This window comes from Bombina bombina, chromosome 5 (assembly GCF_027579735.1).
Source record: "Bombina bombina isolate aBomBom1 chromosome 5, aBomBom1.pri, whole genome shotgun sequence".
Taxonomy (NCBI): Eukaryota; Metazoa; Chordata; class Amphibia; order Anura; family Bombinatoridae; genus Bombina; species Bombina bombina.
Genome location: NC_069503.1, coordinates 201770611 through 201791652, shown reverse-complemented (window position 1 = coordinate 201791652; position 21042 = coordinate 201770611). Strand labels below are relative to the sequence as shown.

The window sequence follows — 21042 nt, the reverse complement described above, 5'->3', positions numbered from 1 at the left end:
ATTGAGCTTGCATTCTATTGGCTGTTCCGATCAGCCAATAGAATGCAAGCTCAATCTGATTGGCTGATTTTGATTCAATCAGCCAATCAGAATTTTCCTACCTTAATTCCGATTGGCTGATAGAATCCTATCAGCCAATCAGAATTCAAGGGACGCCATCTTGGATGACATCCCTTAAAGGAACCGTCATTCGTCGGGAAGTCACCGGCCAGGATGGATGTTCCGCGTCGGCGGGATGAAGATGGATCCGGAAGAAAGAAGATTGAAGATGCCGCTTGATAGAAGACTTCAGCCGGATGATGGAACTCTTCAGCCCGATGATGGATATCTTCAGCCCCCGCTTGGATCAAGACTTCAGCCGGATGATGGACCTCTTCAGCCTGATGATGGATATCTTCAGCCCCCGCTTGGGCTTGGATGAAGACTTCAGCCGGATGATGGACCTCTTCAGCCCGATGATGGATATCTTCAGCCCCCGCTTGGGCTTGGATGAAGACTTCGGACCATCTTCTGGATGGATCGGTGATACCCGGCGTGGTGAAGACAAGGTAGGGAGATCTTCAGGGGCTTAGTCTTAGGTTTATTTAAGGGGGGTTTGGGTTAGATTAGGGGTATGTGGGTGGTGGGTATTGTATGTTTTATTTTACATGCAAAAGAGCTGTTTTCTTTGGGGCATGCCCCGCAAAAGGCCCTTTTAATATTTTTATAATGTTTGTAAATTATTTTTTTATTTTTTGTAACAGTTCTTTTTTTATTTTTTGTACTTTAGTTAGTTTATTTAATTGTATTTATTTGTAGGTATTTTATTTAATTAATTTATTGATAGTGTAGTGTTAGGTTTAATTGTAACTTAGGTTAGGATTTATTTTACAGGTAATTTTGTAATTATTTTAACTAGGTAGCTATTAAATAGTTATTAACTATTTAATAGCTATTGTACCTAGTTAAAATAAATACAAAGTTGCCTGTAAAATAAATATAAATCCTAAAATAGCTACAATATAATTATTCGTTATATTGTAGCTATATTAGGGTTTATTTTACAGGTAAGTATTTAGCTTTAAATAGGAATAATTTATTTAATAAGAGTTAATTTATTTCATTAGATAAAAATTATATTTATCTTAGAGGGGTGTTAGGGTTAGACTTAGCTTTAGGGGTTAATCCATTTATTAGAGTAGCGGCGAGGTCCGGTCGGCAGATTAGGGGTTAATAATTGAAGTTAGGTGTCGGCGATGTTAGGGAGGGCAGATTAGGGGTTAATACTATGTATTATAGGGTTTTTGAGGTGGGAGTTAATAACTTTATTATAGTAGCGGTGAGGTCCGGTCAGCAGATTAGGGGTTAATAATTGTAGGTAGGTGGCGGCGACGTTGGGGGGGGGCAGATTAGGGGGTAATAAATATAATATAGGGGTCGGCGGTGTTAGGGGCAGCAGATTAGGGGTACATAGGGATAACGTAGGTTGCAGCGGTGTGCGGTCGGCAGATTAGGGGTTAAAAAAAATTATTAGAGTTGCGGCGATGTGGGGGGGGGCCTCGGTTTATGGGTACATAGGTAGTTTATGGGTGTTAGTGTACTTCATAGCACAGTAGTTAAGAGCTTTATGAACCGGCGTTAGCCCAAAAAGCTCTTAACTCCTGGCTTTTCTCTGCGGCTGGAGTTTTGTCGTTAGAGTTCTAACGCTCACTCCAGCCAAGACTCTAAATACCAGCATTAGAAAGATCCCATTGAAAAGATAGGATACGCAAATGGCGTAGGGGGATCTGCGGTATTGAAAAGTTGCGGCTGGAAAGTGAGCGTTAGACCCTTACCTACACGACTCTAAATACCAGCGGTAGCCCAAAACCAGCGTTAGGGCCCAGAACTCTAAATCTAGGCGATATTGATTTCAGTGTGTGAAAAACTAATATGATATTTAAATCTCTCAGTTAACTCTTGGTTATGAGATATGGCCCATTTATGATGATGTAGGGTTTGGGTATAGAGCAAAAGGGCGTGTTGCTTCTAATGGACCAGTGAACCAGTGATATTTTTCTACATAGAAAAAAAATGATCAGCTAAGATTTGTGACATGATTGGTGCTTATGTCTATTTGTCTGTAAGCTAATAACCTTATATCATTTGTAATTGCCGAAAAATGTGTTTTACTCGTTTGCAATAAAGTTAAAAAAACTTTTTGCACCCAAAGAGAGTAATCTCAGATTAATAACTTGTAAAATTCAAAGATAGTTTTACTGTTATCACTAATAATTTAACAGCAATATTCTCAACCCCTTTTAAACATGAAGAAATGGAGGCCCATTTATCAAGTTCCGAATGGAGCTTAAGGGCCCGTGTTTCTGGCGAGTCTTCAGACTCGCCAGAAACACCAGTTATGAAGCCGCGGTCTAAAGACCTCTGCTCCATAACCCTGTCTGCCTGCTCTGATGAGACGGACAGAAATCGCCACAATTCAAACCGATCGTATTGACACCCCCCTGCTGGCGGCCGATTGGCCACGAGTCTGCAGGGAGCGGCGTTGAACCAGCAGCTATTGTGAGCTGCTGGTGCAATGCTTAATACGGAGAGCGTATTGCTCTCCTCATTCAGCGAGGTCTGTCGGACCTGATCCGCACTGTCGGATCAGGTCCGACAGACATTTGATAAATGGGCCTCATGGTTTTTAAGGACTGAATCAATGTATATACACACCTAGATTGTTTAAAGATATGTACATTTCTCAGAACATAACATTTTGCCTTTCCTGACAAAGGTCATAGTGCATTTTAAGGAACCCATCTACACCCAAAACAATCAGGGAAATATATATATGTTACGGGTAAAGTCCAAAATCCAGGTAATCCAAGTGGTTCTGGGTAAAGCCCGAAGTAATATAATTTCCCCATCTACACTATGTTTTCTGCCTCTGCCTGGGGTGTTGAAGGAAGGTGCCCCGCCAATTCTCTGGCATCCACTCCAAGTGAACCTTGGGGAATGGGGTTTATCCCCCCTTGAACCCCCCAGATGGAGGCAAAAAATATATTAAAGATGTATGAATTACAGTACATGATATATATGTTCGATGAGGTGACACAATGCAAACTGAGATTTGTCATGTTACATCGGGCTTTACCCAGAGCCGCTTGGGTAATGTCAGCTTTACCCGGGTAATGCTAGGATTACACAATTTCGGACTTTACTCATATATATATATATATATATGCCCAACTTCCAGTGTCCCTGCTGGAAGATAACAATGATGTAATTAACCATATCACTGATGAGGTCATCAAAGGTTCTCTGTTTTACTGAGAGCTGCGGTTGGATGTTGGATCTGTGATAATGTAGCACATTCATTATCTTTGCAATATCTATCTATCACCTATCTATCTATCTATCTATCTATCTATCTATCTATATTTTTTTAATATTATATGACTACCAACCTTTTGGGGGTTAAAAAGGAGGTGTAGGGATCCTTAAAGAAACCCAAACATTTTCTTTTGTAATTAAGACAAAGCATATAATTTAAAACAAGTTTCCAATTTACTTCTATTATGATATTCTGTGTTGAAGAGATGTCTAGGTAGGCATCTGGAGCACTACATGACAGAAGTTGTGCTGGTATCTAGTGCTCTTGCAAAACTGCTGCCATATTGTGCTCCACAAATAGGCTGGCTGCAATCATACACCCCTGCTTTTCAACAAAAGATACCAAGAGAACAAAGAAAAAATAGTCATAGAAGTAAATTAGAAAGTCGTTTAAAATTGTATACTATATATGAATCATGAAAGAAAATGTTGGGTCTCAAATACCTTTAAGCCACAACAAATGAGTAAAAACATTTAATAAATGCACATTTGTTTATATATTAGTGTCTGGAATGCATCATAGCTTTTATTTAGAATTTTGGGTCACCTTGATATAAACTACCTAGATTTATATGTTGATTTAGATTTACATTGAAGTTTTAAGTATTATTGTTCTAGCAAAGCTAATTTGAGTTTGTTATATTCAGTAGCCACATTTTTCTATTATAAATATCCTGTGTAACAACAAATTTGAGCACAAGAGAGAAAAACTCAGAATAAAACATTTTAATTAACAGAGTTATTGTTAGAATATGTAGATTCAAATGATAAATGAATCTAATTTGGGAAACGTATTCACTTTATGCTAAAATTAAGTCTCAAAGATGCAAAAATAAGTGCAGCAATTATTTAAAAGAAGATCAGAGTCTAAAACCAAGATTGCCCATATAAATAATAACTAATAATATATAATAAAAAAAATACTCACAAATTCCCACAGGTGTCGGTTTGCCAACATCCATGAAACTACTTGATTGGGCTTTTACCTTATATTTCTGAAAATAAAATATCTTTGGTGTAAAAGCTCATTTTAAATAGTACAAAAACGGTTGTATTCTCAAATTGACAAATTAAATTAGAGACACATTAGGGGGCCTATTTATTATCTGTCTGTCTGACGTGATCCGATCAGCGGATCAGGTCTGACAGACATCGCTGAATGCGGAGAGCAATACGCTCTCCACATTCAGCATTGCACCAGCAGCTCTTGTGAACTGATGGTGCAACGCCGCTAGCAGGGCGGTGTCAATCAACCCGATCGAATTCGATCTGGTTGAATTGCGACAATGTCTGTCCGCCTCCTCAGAGCAGGCGGACAGGTTATGGAGCTGGGATCTTTAGACTGCTGCTTCATAACGGGCCCTCAAGCTCCATACGGAGGTTGATAGATAGGCCCCAAGGTCTTCTAGGCACAAAAACAAACTAATCAATTGGAATAACTCTATAGTATATTAGACTATATAGAAGATATGTATCTAAGAAATAGAAGGGAGAATTCCCAAATCAAGGTAATACAATTTCCTGGGCGTTAACAAATGAACAATATAACTTCAAGTAGTATCTACCAGATAAACCAAACAAAACTAACTGTTTATATACAGAAAAATAAAAAAAAATTATACTTAATTTTCTGAGATTAAAGAGATATCTAGATCTGTAGCGTGCACATGTCTGGAGCACAACATGACAGGAAAGAGTGCTGCCATCTAGTGCTCTTGCTAACGTACAAAACTGCTGCCATATAGTGATGCAGACACGTGCACACTCCTAAACTTACATCACTGCTTTTCAACAAAGGATAACAAGAACATGAAGAACATTTGATAATAGTACATTGTAAAAGTACATTGGAAAGTTGTTTAAAATGGTATGTTCTATCTGAATCATGAAAGAAAATATTGGGTTTCTTTAAACATTTAAAGGTATAGTATCTCCTTATTAACTATTTAAATAACCAATGTCCACTGAATGGATTAATTAACAAAATATTATATTTAAGTCTTAGTTTTGAGAACTTTGAAGCTTACCCCAGACATATAATTTGGAGATTCGCACACAAGCTACAACTATATTTAAAACACAGTCATAAATAACAAAACCATTTCAGCGAGTTATCAGAATCAAATTGTTGTCACACGTGGCATTGGGCAAGTGTGCTATAATCCTAGTGTGGGCATCTCAAATTGTCATGCCAACATATTGTCTCTTGCATGGTGTATACATCATACATCAGTTATAATAATTGTTGCATTTCTCATTTTTTTCCATTAACACAAGAAAAGAAAGATCAGGTATTTTAACAAATTCACAAGGGCTACCAGAGTTGTGATATAACCACGAGCTGCGTCATCATACTTGAGGACAACATGTTCCCCAATGTCAGATATTGCTTGTAATCTAAACATCAATACCCTACACAGCCCTTCAGATTACTATCTCCCAACAGGATAGGCAAATTTGATTATGCAAATTCTTATATTGATTACTGTACTTGTTGGTAATGATTGGTCCCTGTATCCATAATCTCCTTGATTTTTCGCAAGTCTTGTTAATTAAAGGTTCTCTCCTATAATTTTAAAATCCTCAGATGCTCTTTGAATCACTCTCTGTGGATAGTCTGAAATAGTCATTTATTTCTTTAACTTGTTTCAGAAAACTCCTGTTGTGTGTTATTATGTTTAGGTCTGGTGAACTGTCCCTTCGTTGATAGCCATCAACACATAATCTGGGTTGCTACTCCATGCCCTGTATTACTTTTCTAATACATATTGCATTCTATTTACAAGGCTTTTTCAAATATATCTCTTTTATGAGATTATCATTTTTATATTCTGATTAACATTTATTCTTCCTGCCGTACCATTTTTTCCCCCAGAGGAATTTAATATATATATATTATAACTACTACTAATATGAAGAGAAAAAAAGGAAAAATGTACAGCTTTTAAATATTTTTTTTTATACATAAAAAAACTTTACAATTATTATTTTTCTTTTATAAATAGGCATAACCTTATAAAAATGATATCAGGTATTTAAATGGGAGGTTAGAAACAATATCCTTATTACAAACCAATTACTCAAATGATTGTTAATGAATTGTAAATTCAATTCAGTATTGAAGCAAAATCACTACAAATCATAAAATGTGAAGCCAGTTGGTAAGTACTATTTTAGATATGTAAAGGGACATTCCAGCCAAAATTGGGATCCCTAACAGGCCAAATGTTGAGGATATCTGAACTAGCGCACAGGTGAAATAACCAGCTGATTAGTAAACATGGTTCTTTTTTTCCTGCTCTCACTAAAGGTAACCCTGAATAACTGGCATGTTAGTTAGGCCTGAGGACAGGTTAGAAAACCAGATGCATTAACGTTTTGAATAGAAGCATTTTTGTAAAATACATATATTAGCAAAAATGCTTCTAATAAAAGGTATAGCTGTTCAAACGTGTATTTAAGTATACACCGTGCACCAGCATTTCAAACACAACACTTGCTCAAAGACCGCACGGTGCTTACATCGTCTGGTAATGACTCAATTTGTTAATTGCTGACATGATTACAAGCCCCACTGGTGCTCTGAGCAGCTGCAGCATTTAAATGCTGGTGCACTGAGAATATCTAGCAATGCTTCACAGAGGAAAAATATTAACACAAATACAGTCATAAATTTACTTAGAAGCATTTTTTGACAATACATATATACTGCAAGAATGTTTCTATTCAAAGATGTCATACATCTATGTGCATTTAAATTTTGACTGGAATGTCCCTTTAAGGCTTAAAATCTGACTGCTGGATGTCCATGTTTCTGCAAAAAATAAAAAAAATTGGAGGTTATTTTGCCAAGGGGGTGTAATTCTCAATGTGTAATCTGGCTACAATGTGCTGCCAATGTGCATGTCCTTCTGTGGATGGTATTTGGGGAAGGTTTACTCATGTTTTGTTTTAATGACAAACTAATTGCATAACAAATAGACATAAAGTTAATCAAATTCATTTATAAACCAGTAACAATATAAAAACAAAAAGCTGCTGAAGCTACTGAACTCTCAGTAGTGGGATTTTAGTTGGGTGACAACATAGGAGAGTTATGAGACCAATCATTTAGAAGAAGAGATTATACTTCTTTTACTGAGATCTTAAAAGACCATTAAATACAATAACATTGTATAATAAACAAATGCATCATATCAAGACAATTAAAAGAAACCCCTTTTTGTGAATTTCAAATGGGCAGAAAATAAAAATTCTGACATATTTAACAATTTCCTTTCATTTCCCTGTTCCTGTATCATGTGACAACCCAGACTTATTCATCCAGAATGGCTGACAAGCCCTGCTCTCGAGCAGTTGATTGCATGAGAGCATGGGGTGGTATAAATTATGGCAGATTTACTAGAGGCCCTTAAAGTTGTGCAGACAGGTTCCCTTTCTGAGAACATTGTCCGCTCACATATGATAAATGGGAGCCTGAATCTCGAAAGCTTTCTTTTGACTTTAGTGTCCATTTAAGCCTGTGTTCATATGGAAAGAGTGACACTTTTATTTTCTCACTCTATTTTCTTTATCTAAAATTGGTGCCTGGTAAATTGAATTAAAAATGTTAAATAGTTAATCATGTGACATCTAAATGGCAATTATACCCCTTAACTGAAGTGCATGCCTTTTCTCTTTCAAGAGAGACGCTTCATAAGTATGTGGTATTACAATGTGTCTAAGAAATGCAGGTTTTTTTTTAAACTACCCTTTTATAACTAAACATTTCTGAAATAACTATTTATATAATAACCACTGGAAGTTTAAGTGAGATTTATTTGAAAGAAGAGATTCTCAATTTTAAATTGTGGGATATCACTGGTATATGGATTTGTTTGTTGCTAAGAAAGTTATAGTTTTTTGCAAATTTGTTACATTAAATGAGATGTCAATGTCCCTATAGTTTGCAAGTGTTTTTCTCACTAGCCCATGAACTTCCAAGATGTAAAAGCTTCTCCCCTCCTTCCTATACCTAAGAACGACTATACTTTATTATTATTATTATTATTATTATTATTAGTAGTAGTAGTAGTAGTAGTAGTAGTAGTAGTAGCATTAGTTATTTGTAAAGCACCAACAGATTGTGCAGTGCTAAAAGCATGGGTCTAATATGCAAGGTAACAATTATGGGAGACAAAGAGATAAAGGGCCCTGTCAATAGTTTCACTGTTGTAAATCATCTCTCATGAAGGTGATCTACAAAACAGCTAGGTCTTGTGGGCTTACATGCTAAGGGGGTACACAGGGATAACTAAAGAAGGAGAGGAACTAAGATAACAAAATGTTAGTGTATATTATAGACATCCCTGAACTGTAGAGTCTTTAAGGAGCACTTGAAAGTTTTGAAAACTAGGGGAGAGTCTTGTGGAGTGAGACAGAGAGTTCCACAAAAGTCTGGAGAAGTCTTGTAGGTGGGAATTTGAGGAGGCAACAAGAACAGAGGAGAGAAGGAGGTCATGAGCAGAGTGAAGGGGACGGGAGGTAAAGTATCTGGAGATGAGGTTGGAGATATAGGATGGTGCAGTGTTATTGAGAGCTTTGAAAATTAGAGTCAGGATTTTCTTTTTTGTTCTGGAGTTTAGAGAAAGCCAGTGAAGGGACTGGCAGAGAGGTGCAGCAGATGAGGAGCGACGAGTAAGCAAGATCAGCCTGGCAGAGGCATTTATTATGTATTGTATTGCAAGAAAAGGCAGAAAATGATGACGAGAAAGTGGATTAAAGTTTTAGCTGTGTCTTGTGTGAGGAAATGGCAAATGTTGGAGATGTTTTTTAACGTGGAAGCGGCTTACTTTTTAACGTGGAAACGGCTGATTGGAACAGCCAATAGAATGCGAGCTCAATCTGATTGGCTGATCGGATCAGCCAATCGGATTGAACTTGATTCTGATTGGCTGATTCCATCAGCCAATCAGAATTTTCCTACCTTAATTCCGATTGGCTGATAGAATCCTATCAGCCAATCGGAATTCAAGGGACGCCATCTTGTCCCGTCGTGGTCGCCAAAATGTGGTTATCTATTAATTTAAAATATCTCTACTTTCTACTAAATATAATATACTAAATCTCTATGGTGAAACCCCTAAAACCAACACAGATAAATTGTGAAAATAAACTATATGAGGATCCTCCATTATTTGTCAAACAGTTTATTTAGGAATCAATATATGTTAATAATAAGATAAATATTTACAGATATATATATATCAATCTATTTTACAGATACAGTCCACATTTTAAGATACAGGGCAACTTTTCTAAACTAACCCCAATTGTGCTACACAGAATATTATCCCAGAAATACTTAGCCAGATTCTCTGTGTCCAACATCATCCATCTTTACAACATGCCCAGGATACAAAAGAGAGAGAGACAGAGGCTCTGGTGTTACAATATTTTATAACCCAATTCAAAAGGGAGTGGCTTATCAAATGCCACTCAAAAAGACCAATGGGAGTGTCTATAGTTCAGAGAGAAAGGTGTACCTGGGGGAAGGGATCCCAATAACAGCTAAGTGAATATTCCAGTGATAAAATGTCACCACATCGTCGGAAAGTCGTCTGTGAAGATTGATGGATCCGCGCTGGAGGTCTTGAAGATCAGCCGGTCGTCATCGGATTGAAGAACATAGAAGATGCGGCTTGGATGAAGATGTTTGCTGGTCCGGATGTCCTCTTCTGCCCGCTTGGATCAAGACTTCAGCCGGAGGATGGACGTCACTCTTCAGCCCCCGCTTGGGCTTGGATCAAGATTTCGGAGGCTTGGATCAAGACTTCGGTGGACGGATCGGTGAACCTGGTATGGTGAAGATAAGGTAGGAAGATCTTCAGGGGCTTAGTGTTAGGTTTATTTAAGGGGGGTTTGGGTTAGATTAGGGGTATGTGGGTGGTGGGTTGTAATGTTGGGGGGGGTATTGTATGTTTTTTTTTACAGGCAAAAGAGCTGAATTCTTTGGGGCATGCCCCGCAAGGGCCCTGTTCAGGGCTGGTAAGGTAAAAGAGCTTTGAACTTTTTAAATTTAGAATAGGGTAGGGCATTTTTTTATTTTGGGGGGCTTTGTTATTTTATTAGGGGGCTTAGAGTAGGTGTAATTAGTTTAAAATTGTTGTAATATTTTTCTAATGTTTGTAAATATTTTTTTATTTTTTGTAACTTAGTTCTTTTTTATTTTTTGTACTTTAGTTAGTTTATTTCATTGTATTTATTTGTAGGTATTGTATTTAATTAATTTATTGATAGTGTAGTGTTAGGTTTAATTGTAACTTAGGTTAGGATTTATTTTACAGGTAATTTTGTAATTATTTTAACTAGGTAACTATTAAATAGTTATTAACTATTTAATAGCTATTGTACCTGGTTAATATAATTACAAAGTTGCCTGTAAAATAAATATTAATCCTAAAATAGCTACAATATAATTATAATTTATATTGTAGCTATATTAGGGTTTATTTTACAGGTAAGTATTTAGCTTTAAATAGGAATAATCTATTTAATAAGAATTATTTTATTTCGTTAGATTTAAATTATATTTAACTTAGGGGGGTGTTAGTGTTAGGTTTAGACTTAGCTTTAGGGGTTAATACATTTATTATAGTAGCGGCGAGCTCCGGTCGGCAGATTAGGGGTTAATAATTGAAGTTAGGTGTCGGCGATGTTAGGGAGGGCAGATTAGGGGTTAATACTATTTCTTATAGGGTTATTGAAGCGAGAGTGAGGCGGATTAGGGGTTAATAACTTTATTATAGTAGCGGTGAGATGCAGTCGGCAGATTAGGGGTTAATTATTGTAGGTAGCTGGCGGCGACGTTGTGGGGGCAGATTAGGGGTTAATAAATATAATATAGGGTTGGCGGTGTTAGGGGCAGCAGATTAGGGGTACATAGGGATAACGTAGGTTGCGGCGGTATACAGAGCGGCAGATTAGGGGTTAATAATAAAATGCAGGGGTCAGCGATAGCGGGGTCAGCAGATTAGAGGTTAATAAGTGTAAGGTTAGGGGTGTTTAGACTCGGGGTACATGTTAGGGTGTTAGGTGCAGACTTAGGAAGTGTTTCCCCATAGGAAACAATGGGGCTGCGTTAGGAGCTGAACGCTGCTTTTTTGCAGGTGTTAGGTTTTTTTTCAGCTCAAACTGCCCCATTGTTTCCTATGGGGGAATCGTGCACGAGCACGTTTTTGAAGCTGGCCGCGTCCGTAAGCACCGCTGGTATCGAGAGTTGAAGTTGCGGTAAATATGCTATACGCTCCTTTTTTGGAGCCTAACGCAGCCCTTCTGTGAACTCTAAATACCAGCGGTATTTAAAAGGTGCGGCCAGAAAAAAGCACGCGTAGCTAACGCACCCCTTTGGCCGCAAAACTCTAAATCTAGGCAAAAGTTTTCAGTTTCTTTGAGCAAATTTGTTAGTTGATTTTCAGTTTCCAAGTAACAGCTGATTTACTGGCTTGCTTTTTTTGTAGAGCAAAAGATTAATTTACTTAGCTTTAAAATTATTAATAAATAGTACACACGTAGATGGCAGAGACAGATAGCATTACTGTTGGGATTTGTCTTTTTTCCCTCTTGTTAACAGCTTAACCTGTAAAGGCCTTTTTGCTTGTAAATATGAATAGTTTACTGATACTGCTTTTGTAACTTTTTTTAATTGATTGTACTTGAATAAGGTAACTTGTAGTTTAATATAGCAAAATAATTTCCTTCATGATTCAGATAGAACATACAATTTTAAATAACTTTTTTTCTTTGTACTCTGTGTATCCTTTGTTGAATAATAAGCTCAGGAGAATGCATGTGTCTGCAGCACTAAATGGCAGCAGTTTTGCAAAAATGTTACACATTAGCAAGAAAGCTAGATGGCAGCATTATTTATATATGTTTAGCTCCAGCATGTGTGCACACAACCTACCTGACAGAGATGTTGTGAATAGTGATGTGGAATTTGTGCTTAGAATCTAGTATTATTTAAAGGGACACTGAACCCAATTTTTTTCTTTCATGATTCAGATAGAGCATGCAAATTTAAGCAACTTTCTAATTTACTCCTAGTATCATTTTTTCTTCATTATCTTGCTATCTTTATTTGAAAAAGAAGGCATCTAAGCTATTTTTTCGGTTCAGGACCATGGAAAGCACTTTTTTATTGGTGGATGAATTTATCCACGAATCAGCAAGAACAACCCAGGTTGTTCATCAAAAATTTGCCGGCATATAAACTTACATTCTTGCATTTCAAATAAAGATACCAAGAGAATGAAGAAAATTTGATAATAGGAGTAAATTAGAAAGTTGCTTAAAATTGCATGCTCTATCTGAATCATAAAATAAAAAAAAATGGGTTCAATGTCCCTTTAATCAAATACACTATTGCCAAAAATGTACAACTATATTATACATTTTTAAATACCTTTCAGACTAAATAGATTGTAGTAAACTGTAGCCGCTGGAATAATACATATGTATTTTAACAGGTTTTATAAGCAGGCGTTGCACCAAGATGGGGTGGACTGATATATTCCCAGATGTAATTAATACTTGTGGACACAATCAAAATGGGACAGCAGGAAATAAGGTAAGATAATTTGGTTATAACCTGAAACATGCTAATATTTGCAAATGCAGAAGCCCCTAAAAACAAGGCTTGCACTATAGATACTGTATGCTGAAGCAAGAAAAACATTAAAATGAATATTTCAAAGTAAATCCCATGCTTGCTCTTAATATCTTAATAGTGATCCTAAAATTTATACTTAAAATGATTTTACTTGTATTATATTTTTTTTAATTGAAATCTTTGTTCTCGGCAATATTATGAGCATATATTAAACAAGAATGCCTCTTTACTCTCACAGGAAATGATCTATTATCAGTTTCCATGTGGATGTTGTTATTTTTATGCCATAGTGATATCAGCAAGGGAGATTTCACTCTTGTAGTAAAGGTATTAAAAAAATATGCAACATCCCTGCTTCTTGAGAACTCGTAATCTAGCATAGGTGACTGGGAATATTTAAAGAGCTACGAACATTAAAGGGACATTAAACACTAAATGCAAATTATAAATCTAGTACTGAGTGTATGCCCCCTTCCCTCTAGTCATGGGAGCCACCATGTTGAAATCTACCTTTCACTTCATTCCAGTGCTGATGTATTTGCACATGTGCAGCAATTCTCATTCAGATACCTGCAGTGTAACCTAGGTTACAAAATGGCCGCATCCTTAATTAGGGGGCAATGCATGAGAGTTTATTGTCCCTTTAATAAAATGTTCTGAAATGCTAGATCATTCTATTATTGTATTGATCTATTTCTTGAGCATTACTTTCTTTCTTTGTGGATATTTGCTTTATTACTTTGAACCAGATCCTTAATGTATTGCATTTTTACATGTTTTTGCACAGTGTTATACAATTTAATATATTGCTCCTTTATGTTCCTTTATAACAAACTGACACTGCAATGTATTAACCCCTTAACGACCAGCTCTGTACCCTGTACAGCGCTGGTCGTTATGCCCTTAAGGACCAGCGACGTACCCTGTACTGGTCTTCCTGGACTTCTCTCTGCCGCAATCTTGCTCAAAATAGCGAGATTGCGCTATTTCTGCATGCCACAAGAGTGGGGCACTGCAGAAATAGACTTGCAGAGATGTTGATGCAAAGAGAGTGGGAGTGGTGGGTGGGAGTGTAATGAGGGAGGCAGGTGGGCGACTCATCGCTGGGGGAGGCGGGAGGAGGGTAGGAGTGGGTGGGACTGCGCTGCCACGCTACAGGGAAGTAAAAAAATAATAATAGATCTGCGTCATTGAGGGTAAAAGAGGGAGGAGGGGCAATGAGGGGGATCCCATGTGGGATCCGTTAACAGAAATGGATGTGGGAGGGGGTGTATTGAAGGGTGGCAGCTACACTACAGAAAAAAATGGGATTTTTATATTTATTTATTTTTAATTGCCAATTTTACAGCAAACTGGGTACTGGCAGAGGGGGGGAGCGGTTAGAGATCTTTTTTTGGGGGGGGGATCAGGGAGGTTGGGGGTTAGGGTGGAACCTACACTGCAGCAAATATATTTTTAAAAAAAATATTTAAAAAATATTTTTAAAAAAAGGCTTTTATTTTCATTCTGGCAGACTTTGGTGGCGGTGACAATTGTAAGGCGGGGGAGGAAATAGAGCGGTTTGAGGAGGGTCAGGGAGGGATCGGGGGTGGGATGTGTCAGGTGGGAGGCTGATCTCTACACTAAAGCTAAAATTAACTCTACAAGCTACCTAATTAACCCCTTCACTGCTGGGCAGCGGCATTTAGCGGCATTCTAATTACCAAAAAGCAATGCCAAAGCATATATGTCTGCTATTTCTGAACAAAGGGGATGCCAGAGAAGCATTTATAACCATTTGTGCCATAATTGCACAAGCTGTTTCTAAATAATTTCAGTGAAACACCTAAAATTGTGAAAAAGTTTGCGTTTTTTTTTAAATTTGATCGCATTTGGCGGTGAAATGGTGGCATGAAATATACCATAATGGGTCTAGATCAATACTTTGGGTTGTCTGCTAAAAATTATATATATAGTTTTGATAAGTAAATATAAAAAAAAGTCTCTATTTCTGTTTAAATGTAGTAATGGCAAAAGTGCTAAAAATGCTCTGGTCTTTTAGGGAAGTTTTTGTCTGAAATGCAGGTCCTTAAGGAGTTAAATAATCATTTATGTCAGAGTAAAAATTACTGATAGGGATACTAAACCCAATTTTTTTTTCTTTCATGATTCAGATATAGCATGTAATTTTAAGCAGATTTCAAATTTACTACTATAAACAATTTTTCTTTGTTCTCTTGCTATCTTTATTTAAAAAGCAGGAATGTAAAGTTTTAGGTTTAGCACCCTGGATAGCGCTTCCTTATTGGTGTTTAGAAAGCATAACCCAAGTACTGAACCAAAAAAATGGGCCAGCTCCTAAGCATTATATTCTTGCTTTTTAAATAAAGATAGCAAGAGAACAACCATAGGAGTAAATTAGAAAGTTGCTTAAGATTGCATGCTCCATCTGAATCATTAAAGAAAAAATGTGGGTTTAGTGTCCCTTTAACCATTAAATAATACAATATCATATCACTTGCACAGGAATAATGCATGGTCTATATCATCCAGCTGTTGGCTAGTACACAACAATTTGTTATACGTGATTTCTGACCAAACAAGACTCCACAGAGTGATTAGAACATAGGTATTTAGAAGACAGTTTCTATTGTAATTTAACCAGTTCTAAAACGCGTTGTCTTTGTTTCAGAGAATATTATGTTGCTTTGAAAGACTAACCTAGTTTCTCGCTTGACTCTAATTATTGAATATTGATACCATATTTTAAACTCTGTAACCAGTTTTATGTCCATCTCTGGCTGCTATATTTTGAAACTGCCTAATCACTCTCATATATGTACGACAGTAATGTCAAAATTAAGCTGATCCTGATAGAGGGTGTTAAATGTCTACAAACCTTCGATATTGATCAACTAATAAAATAAAGTCCTACTGAATTTATCAAACATTTTTTAAGGTTATGCTTAGAATAATTTAAAGTCTTAGCCAGTAATCTTGTCCTAGGCATGTTCTCAAAAATCGGCAAATTTTGAGCTGTAGTTCCATAGCATGATGCCCTCCCACTCCTATGTTCTCCAAATGTTTGTTTTTTTATTAATGTTACTACAAACCACTGATCTCTATTTATCTACGGGAGTGAATGACCCCTTCATGCACCTCGGGCTTCAGGCTATGAGAAATATATGAGTTAAACATTTTTTGGGGATGGGGGTTCAAGGAGCATCAGGTTTTTCAATGCCTGGGGAAGCCCAAAAACTGAATAAATTTCTGGTCCAATCTCTATGTTAACTCCATTAAGAGTTCATGTTTGGAATCATCATGCAATCCTATTAAATACACACTCCAATGTATTATAGTCTGTAGATAATTTGTAATTATTCCCCACTCTCTTGACCTTAGTGACACCAACCTTATCATGGTTTGAAGTGTTTCTGTATTTATTTTTTCAGTTTTATTGCAATGAAGATTAAGCTGGAGTTAAAAAAATAATAATAATCATTATCACCATCATCACAATCATTATCATCATCATCATTGTGGTGTGAAATTATTCAGTGATTGTCACAAAAATCAAATTTAAGATCTCAATTATCAGTATAACTTCAGGCACAATCATGTCTGCTCCATAACTGGAAGTTTTCCATTTTTTTCAAAAAATGTATTGATTTACCTAATTATAGTTTGAGTATTTTTAAAACTTTGCTGCAGTTTAGTTTTTCCTCTTTATCACTTAAATGTATGGCTTATTGCCATGTTATAGAACGATGTATAAATTCTATTAATGTGGTATTTGAGTCGTGCAGTTACTTTTCTTAATCTTCTAATTTACACTTGAATGCACACTATACATACTTACATTTTCTCTCCTACTGTTAAATGATATACCTATGTTATCCTCAGGAACAGGCAGCCAAACTATATACTAAATACTGCAAATTACGCATTCTGTTATTTTTTATAGCTTTGTAAAATATGTAGCAGGCATACAATATATACTGAGTTTTGAGGTGAAAAAGGGATAGTTCAGAATTAAAAGGTTTAAAGGCCATATCCAAAACAAACCTGTCCAATTTAAAAGGGCAGTTTAATCTCAAAATGACAGAAACATTTCAACTGTGCAAGAGATGATTGATATAAAAGAAACCTGAGTCTAGTGTTTTTTTACAATTTTGTCTACAGCCCAACAGGAGACCAGTCTATAGCCCAACATCAGACCAGTAGATAGGAAGACAAATTTAGCATAGTTGGAGGGTATGTGGGAGGCACTGGAGCAGATTAAGGATCTAGGGGTATGTTGCATGCATTGTGAAGTCTAGTGGTATGGCTGGAAGGTCTTGGGGAAATGACATGGATGGTTAGTGTCAATACAAGAAATAATAACTGGCACTATGACAAGTATATTACTAAGGAAATGAACCTATAGTATAAAATATCAGTTTATACTTAACATTGAGAAAGGCCAGTGTTACGGCCGAAACGTGTTTGTTTTAAAGTATTTCCTCGTTGTGACACCCCTGGCACCTGAAGCCGACGTATCCAGTTATCGGCCATGAAACAGGGAGTTGTTAGGCGGTATAATTTATTTATGGTGGTGGGGTGTGATAGCAGGTACTCCTGCGGTTTTATATGTATGAATATTATTAAAGGTTACGTTTTAGCCTTAATATACTATTACGGTTGAGGGTGAGTGCTATAGGCCCCTATCTTTTTTTTCTATCCTGTCTGTGGGAGGGCTGTGATTGATGGTTAGTGGACATGACACTACAGAGTCATGGCAGTCCATAGGCATGGCTGGGCGGGCTTAGGGTGGTTCTTGGGTCTGACTAATTTTGCCCTGGCATATATATATATATATATATATATATATATATATATATATATATATATATATATATATATATATATATATATATATATATATATATATATATATATATATATATATAGCAAAATAGGAAACAGCACTCTCTGGACTTAAGTTTTAAACAGATAGTTTAATCGGTAACGTTTCGGGGAATGCTTCCCTTCATCAGACCAACAACATACAAGTGAAACAAACATTTAAGCATACATAAACCCCTCCCCTTTATGCAAAAACCGCCAAAAACTGGTTGCCATGGCAACCAAACATACAGTGAAAAGTAAATAATGTGAATCAAGCAACAATCACATCAAAGAATCCAATTAGGAATCTATTCATGATTATTAAGTTCAAGATTAATGAGCAAATGGTCATCTAATCACAACATTTGGTCCATATATCGCATATCAGTAAATCCAGACAAATATCTAGTAACAATGTATCATATATATGGTAACAACACAAACTAATCAACAAAGTCAGAAACATCAGATCAAGGGAACATCCCCATTTAGCTACTTTTAGATGCGCATATTATCGTAATTCAAAGCATATAGTCAAAGTATTTCATTATAATATACCATCCGCTACATTTATGTAAACATCAGCTAACACACATCGCACAGGTTAGCTACAATGTTGAAATGGTTCTAGTGAATAACAAAGGGCCATAATCCCCTAATGAGGGGGTCCTCAATATCCATATGTGTACCCCACGGGCTAAGTCTAACATGACCTGTACGGCGTGTATGTAATACAGGAGCAGTAGTGCAGTAGCCTATTCCAAACATGTCATACCGTGTGCCTGTGTCTGGCCCTGGACTGCACTTGCGCTTATACCTTGCAGTGTCCATAGCGTAATATCAGAGGTTGTGCGCATGCGTATCTGCCCGGAGCGGCCCTCCCCTATTGAGCCCAGCTAAGATTCTAATAGGCTGTAGGAGACAAGCCCCTACATCGGTGTTGGAAAAATGTAAATATTGGGCAATATGTAACATCTAGGGGACCGTGTATCGATATGCATGTATCAGGGCAACCATAAGTCTGGGTAATAAGCTAGCGCACCGGAGCCATAACGGAGGTACAGTGCTACATGTGGGCGGCCAGAAACTTGTAAACCATATCTAACCCGCTACAGTAATCAGGGACCCGTACCCTCATGTGCAAAGTTTGTAACTCAGTACACTAGGTAACACAACGACTAGTAGTTAAGTTTGAATGAAAAAAAAGAAAAAAGAAAAAAGACCGTTACTGCCAAAGTAGTGTAAGCGCTCAGCCCCAGAAGATAATTTTGATTGGCCCAATAGGACAGGCCCCACTCCAAATCACAGTAGCGTATAGAAGTATAAATATAAACAAATATAGCCCAATGTTTCACAGACCTCTAGCTACTACAACTAAGTCACAAAAGAGTGGATCAAATATTGTGTGCACCATATACATGAAATATAAACCAGACCCACGGACCGGATTGATTTCCCCTAGACACTCCACGTAAAGGGTAACCATGGGATAGGTGCCTGTATAAGGACAGTATGTGGTGTTAACCTGCACATAAACCTCAAGTACAAAGGATGAAATACACAGTACATTCAGATAAATAAAAAATAAAAAATAAAAAAATATATACAGTCAAATCATAAAAAACAATGCCAGTCTATTCCCATAGTCAAACCTCTGGGGTGAATAGTGTCCAGTTTGAAGATCCACTCAGCCTCTTTCTGTAGGAGACGGGTGTCCCTATCCCCTCCCCGAGGAAGAGGGGGTACGTGATCAATTAGCTTGAATCTTAGGTCAGCCACAGAGTGACCCTTCTCCATGAAATGTCTGGCCACCGGCTGATCACTCTTCCCTTTATCAATTGCCGTCCGAATGGCACTCCTATGGTTAGCCATCCTTTTCTTGATGTCATCTGAGGTTTTACCTATGTAAAATAGGCCACAGCTGCAATTCAACATGTATACCACAAATTTTGTGGTACACGTAAGGTAGTGCTTAATCTTGTAGCTTGTATTATTGTGTGGATGTCTGAACTGCTTGCATTGCAGCATGGAGTTGCACATGACACAGCTTGGACATTTGTAGGAACCTCTTTTGGTAATTGGTGTGACCTTGTTGTAGCTGTCAGTCGGATCAGTTTTCATTAGAATGTCTTTTAGGTTTCTTCCTCTTTTGTACCCAATTCTGGGTTGTCCATAGCTCTGGTAAGGTAATGATGGGTCTGTCTGAACAATATCCCATTTTTCTTTTAAAGTTACTCCCAGTGTTCTTGTGCTAGGAGTGTATGCCGTGATGAAATTCATCCTCTTCTGGTGGTCTCCTTTAGTCGTCTTCACCTGGGACCTTGCGTCCCTTATAATGCTGCCATTGTATCCTCTGTTGTAGAATCTTGATTCCATTTCCTTTAGTTGCAACTCACGGTTCTCGTCCGATGTATTGTTGCGGTAGACTCTCAGCATTTGTGCCTTGGGGATTGCTTTTATGAGTGATCTGGGATGGTAACTAGAAGCGTGCAACAGTGTATTCCTATCGGTAGTCTTCTTGAATAAAGTTGTGCCAAGTCTGTTGTCAACTTTATATATTCTTAGATCAAGGAAATCCACTTCATTGTAACTCGAAACTTCTTTAAGTTGAACCTGTCCCCCTATTTAATTCAGGGATTTGACCCACTCACCAAAGGACTCAATTGTTCCTCGTCAGACTACAATGATATCATCTATGTAGTGCTTGTAAAAATGTACTTGTTGGTTGTCATATACCTTGAATATGTTTTCTTCAACATGCTCCATAAACAGATTTGCAAATGCAGGTGCCATATTCGAGCCCATGGCTGTTCCCATTAGCTGAAGATAAAATCTCTCGAATTTAAAATAGTTAAGTTTAAGGCATAAGGATAGGAGTTCAATAATAAAGCTGGTGGGGGGACCCACATAGGGGCATCTCTCAAGGCAGTTGGTGATTATCTCCATCCCAAATTCGTGTGGTATAATGGTATACAAGCTTGTGACGTCAAGACACATCACCTGGTTGTATGTCAGTCATTTCAGTGAGGTATGTGATAAGTGCAGAGGAGTCACGTAGATAAGACCGCATGTTCACAACCAGTGGTTGTAGCATAGAGTCAACAAACTTGGCCAGGGGTTGTAAAAGTGACCCCCGTGCTGAAACTATGGGGAGTCCCGGTGGGTGTACCAAT

At 37.2% G+C, this 21042-nt stretch overlaps 1 protein-coding gene across 1 annotated transcript in view; it reads left to right on the top strand.

Moving 5' to 3' along the window:
* Positions 1–21042, top strand: part of VIPR2 (vasoactive intestinal peptide receptor 2) — a 254823-nt gene that overhangs the window by 6639 nt on the left and 227142 nt on the right. The window contains exon 3 of the mRNA XM_053715672.1: positions 12861–12961. Coding sequence (XP_053571647.1) covers positions 12861–12961 — 101 coding nt within the window. The remainder of the gene's footprint in view (positions 1–12860; positions 12962–21042) is intronic.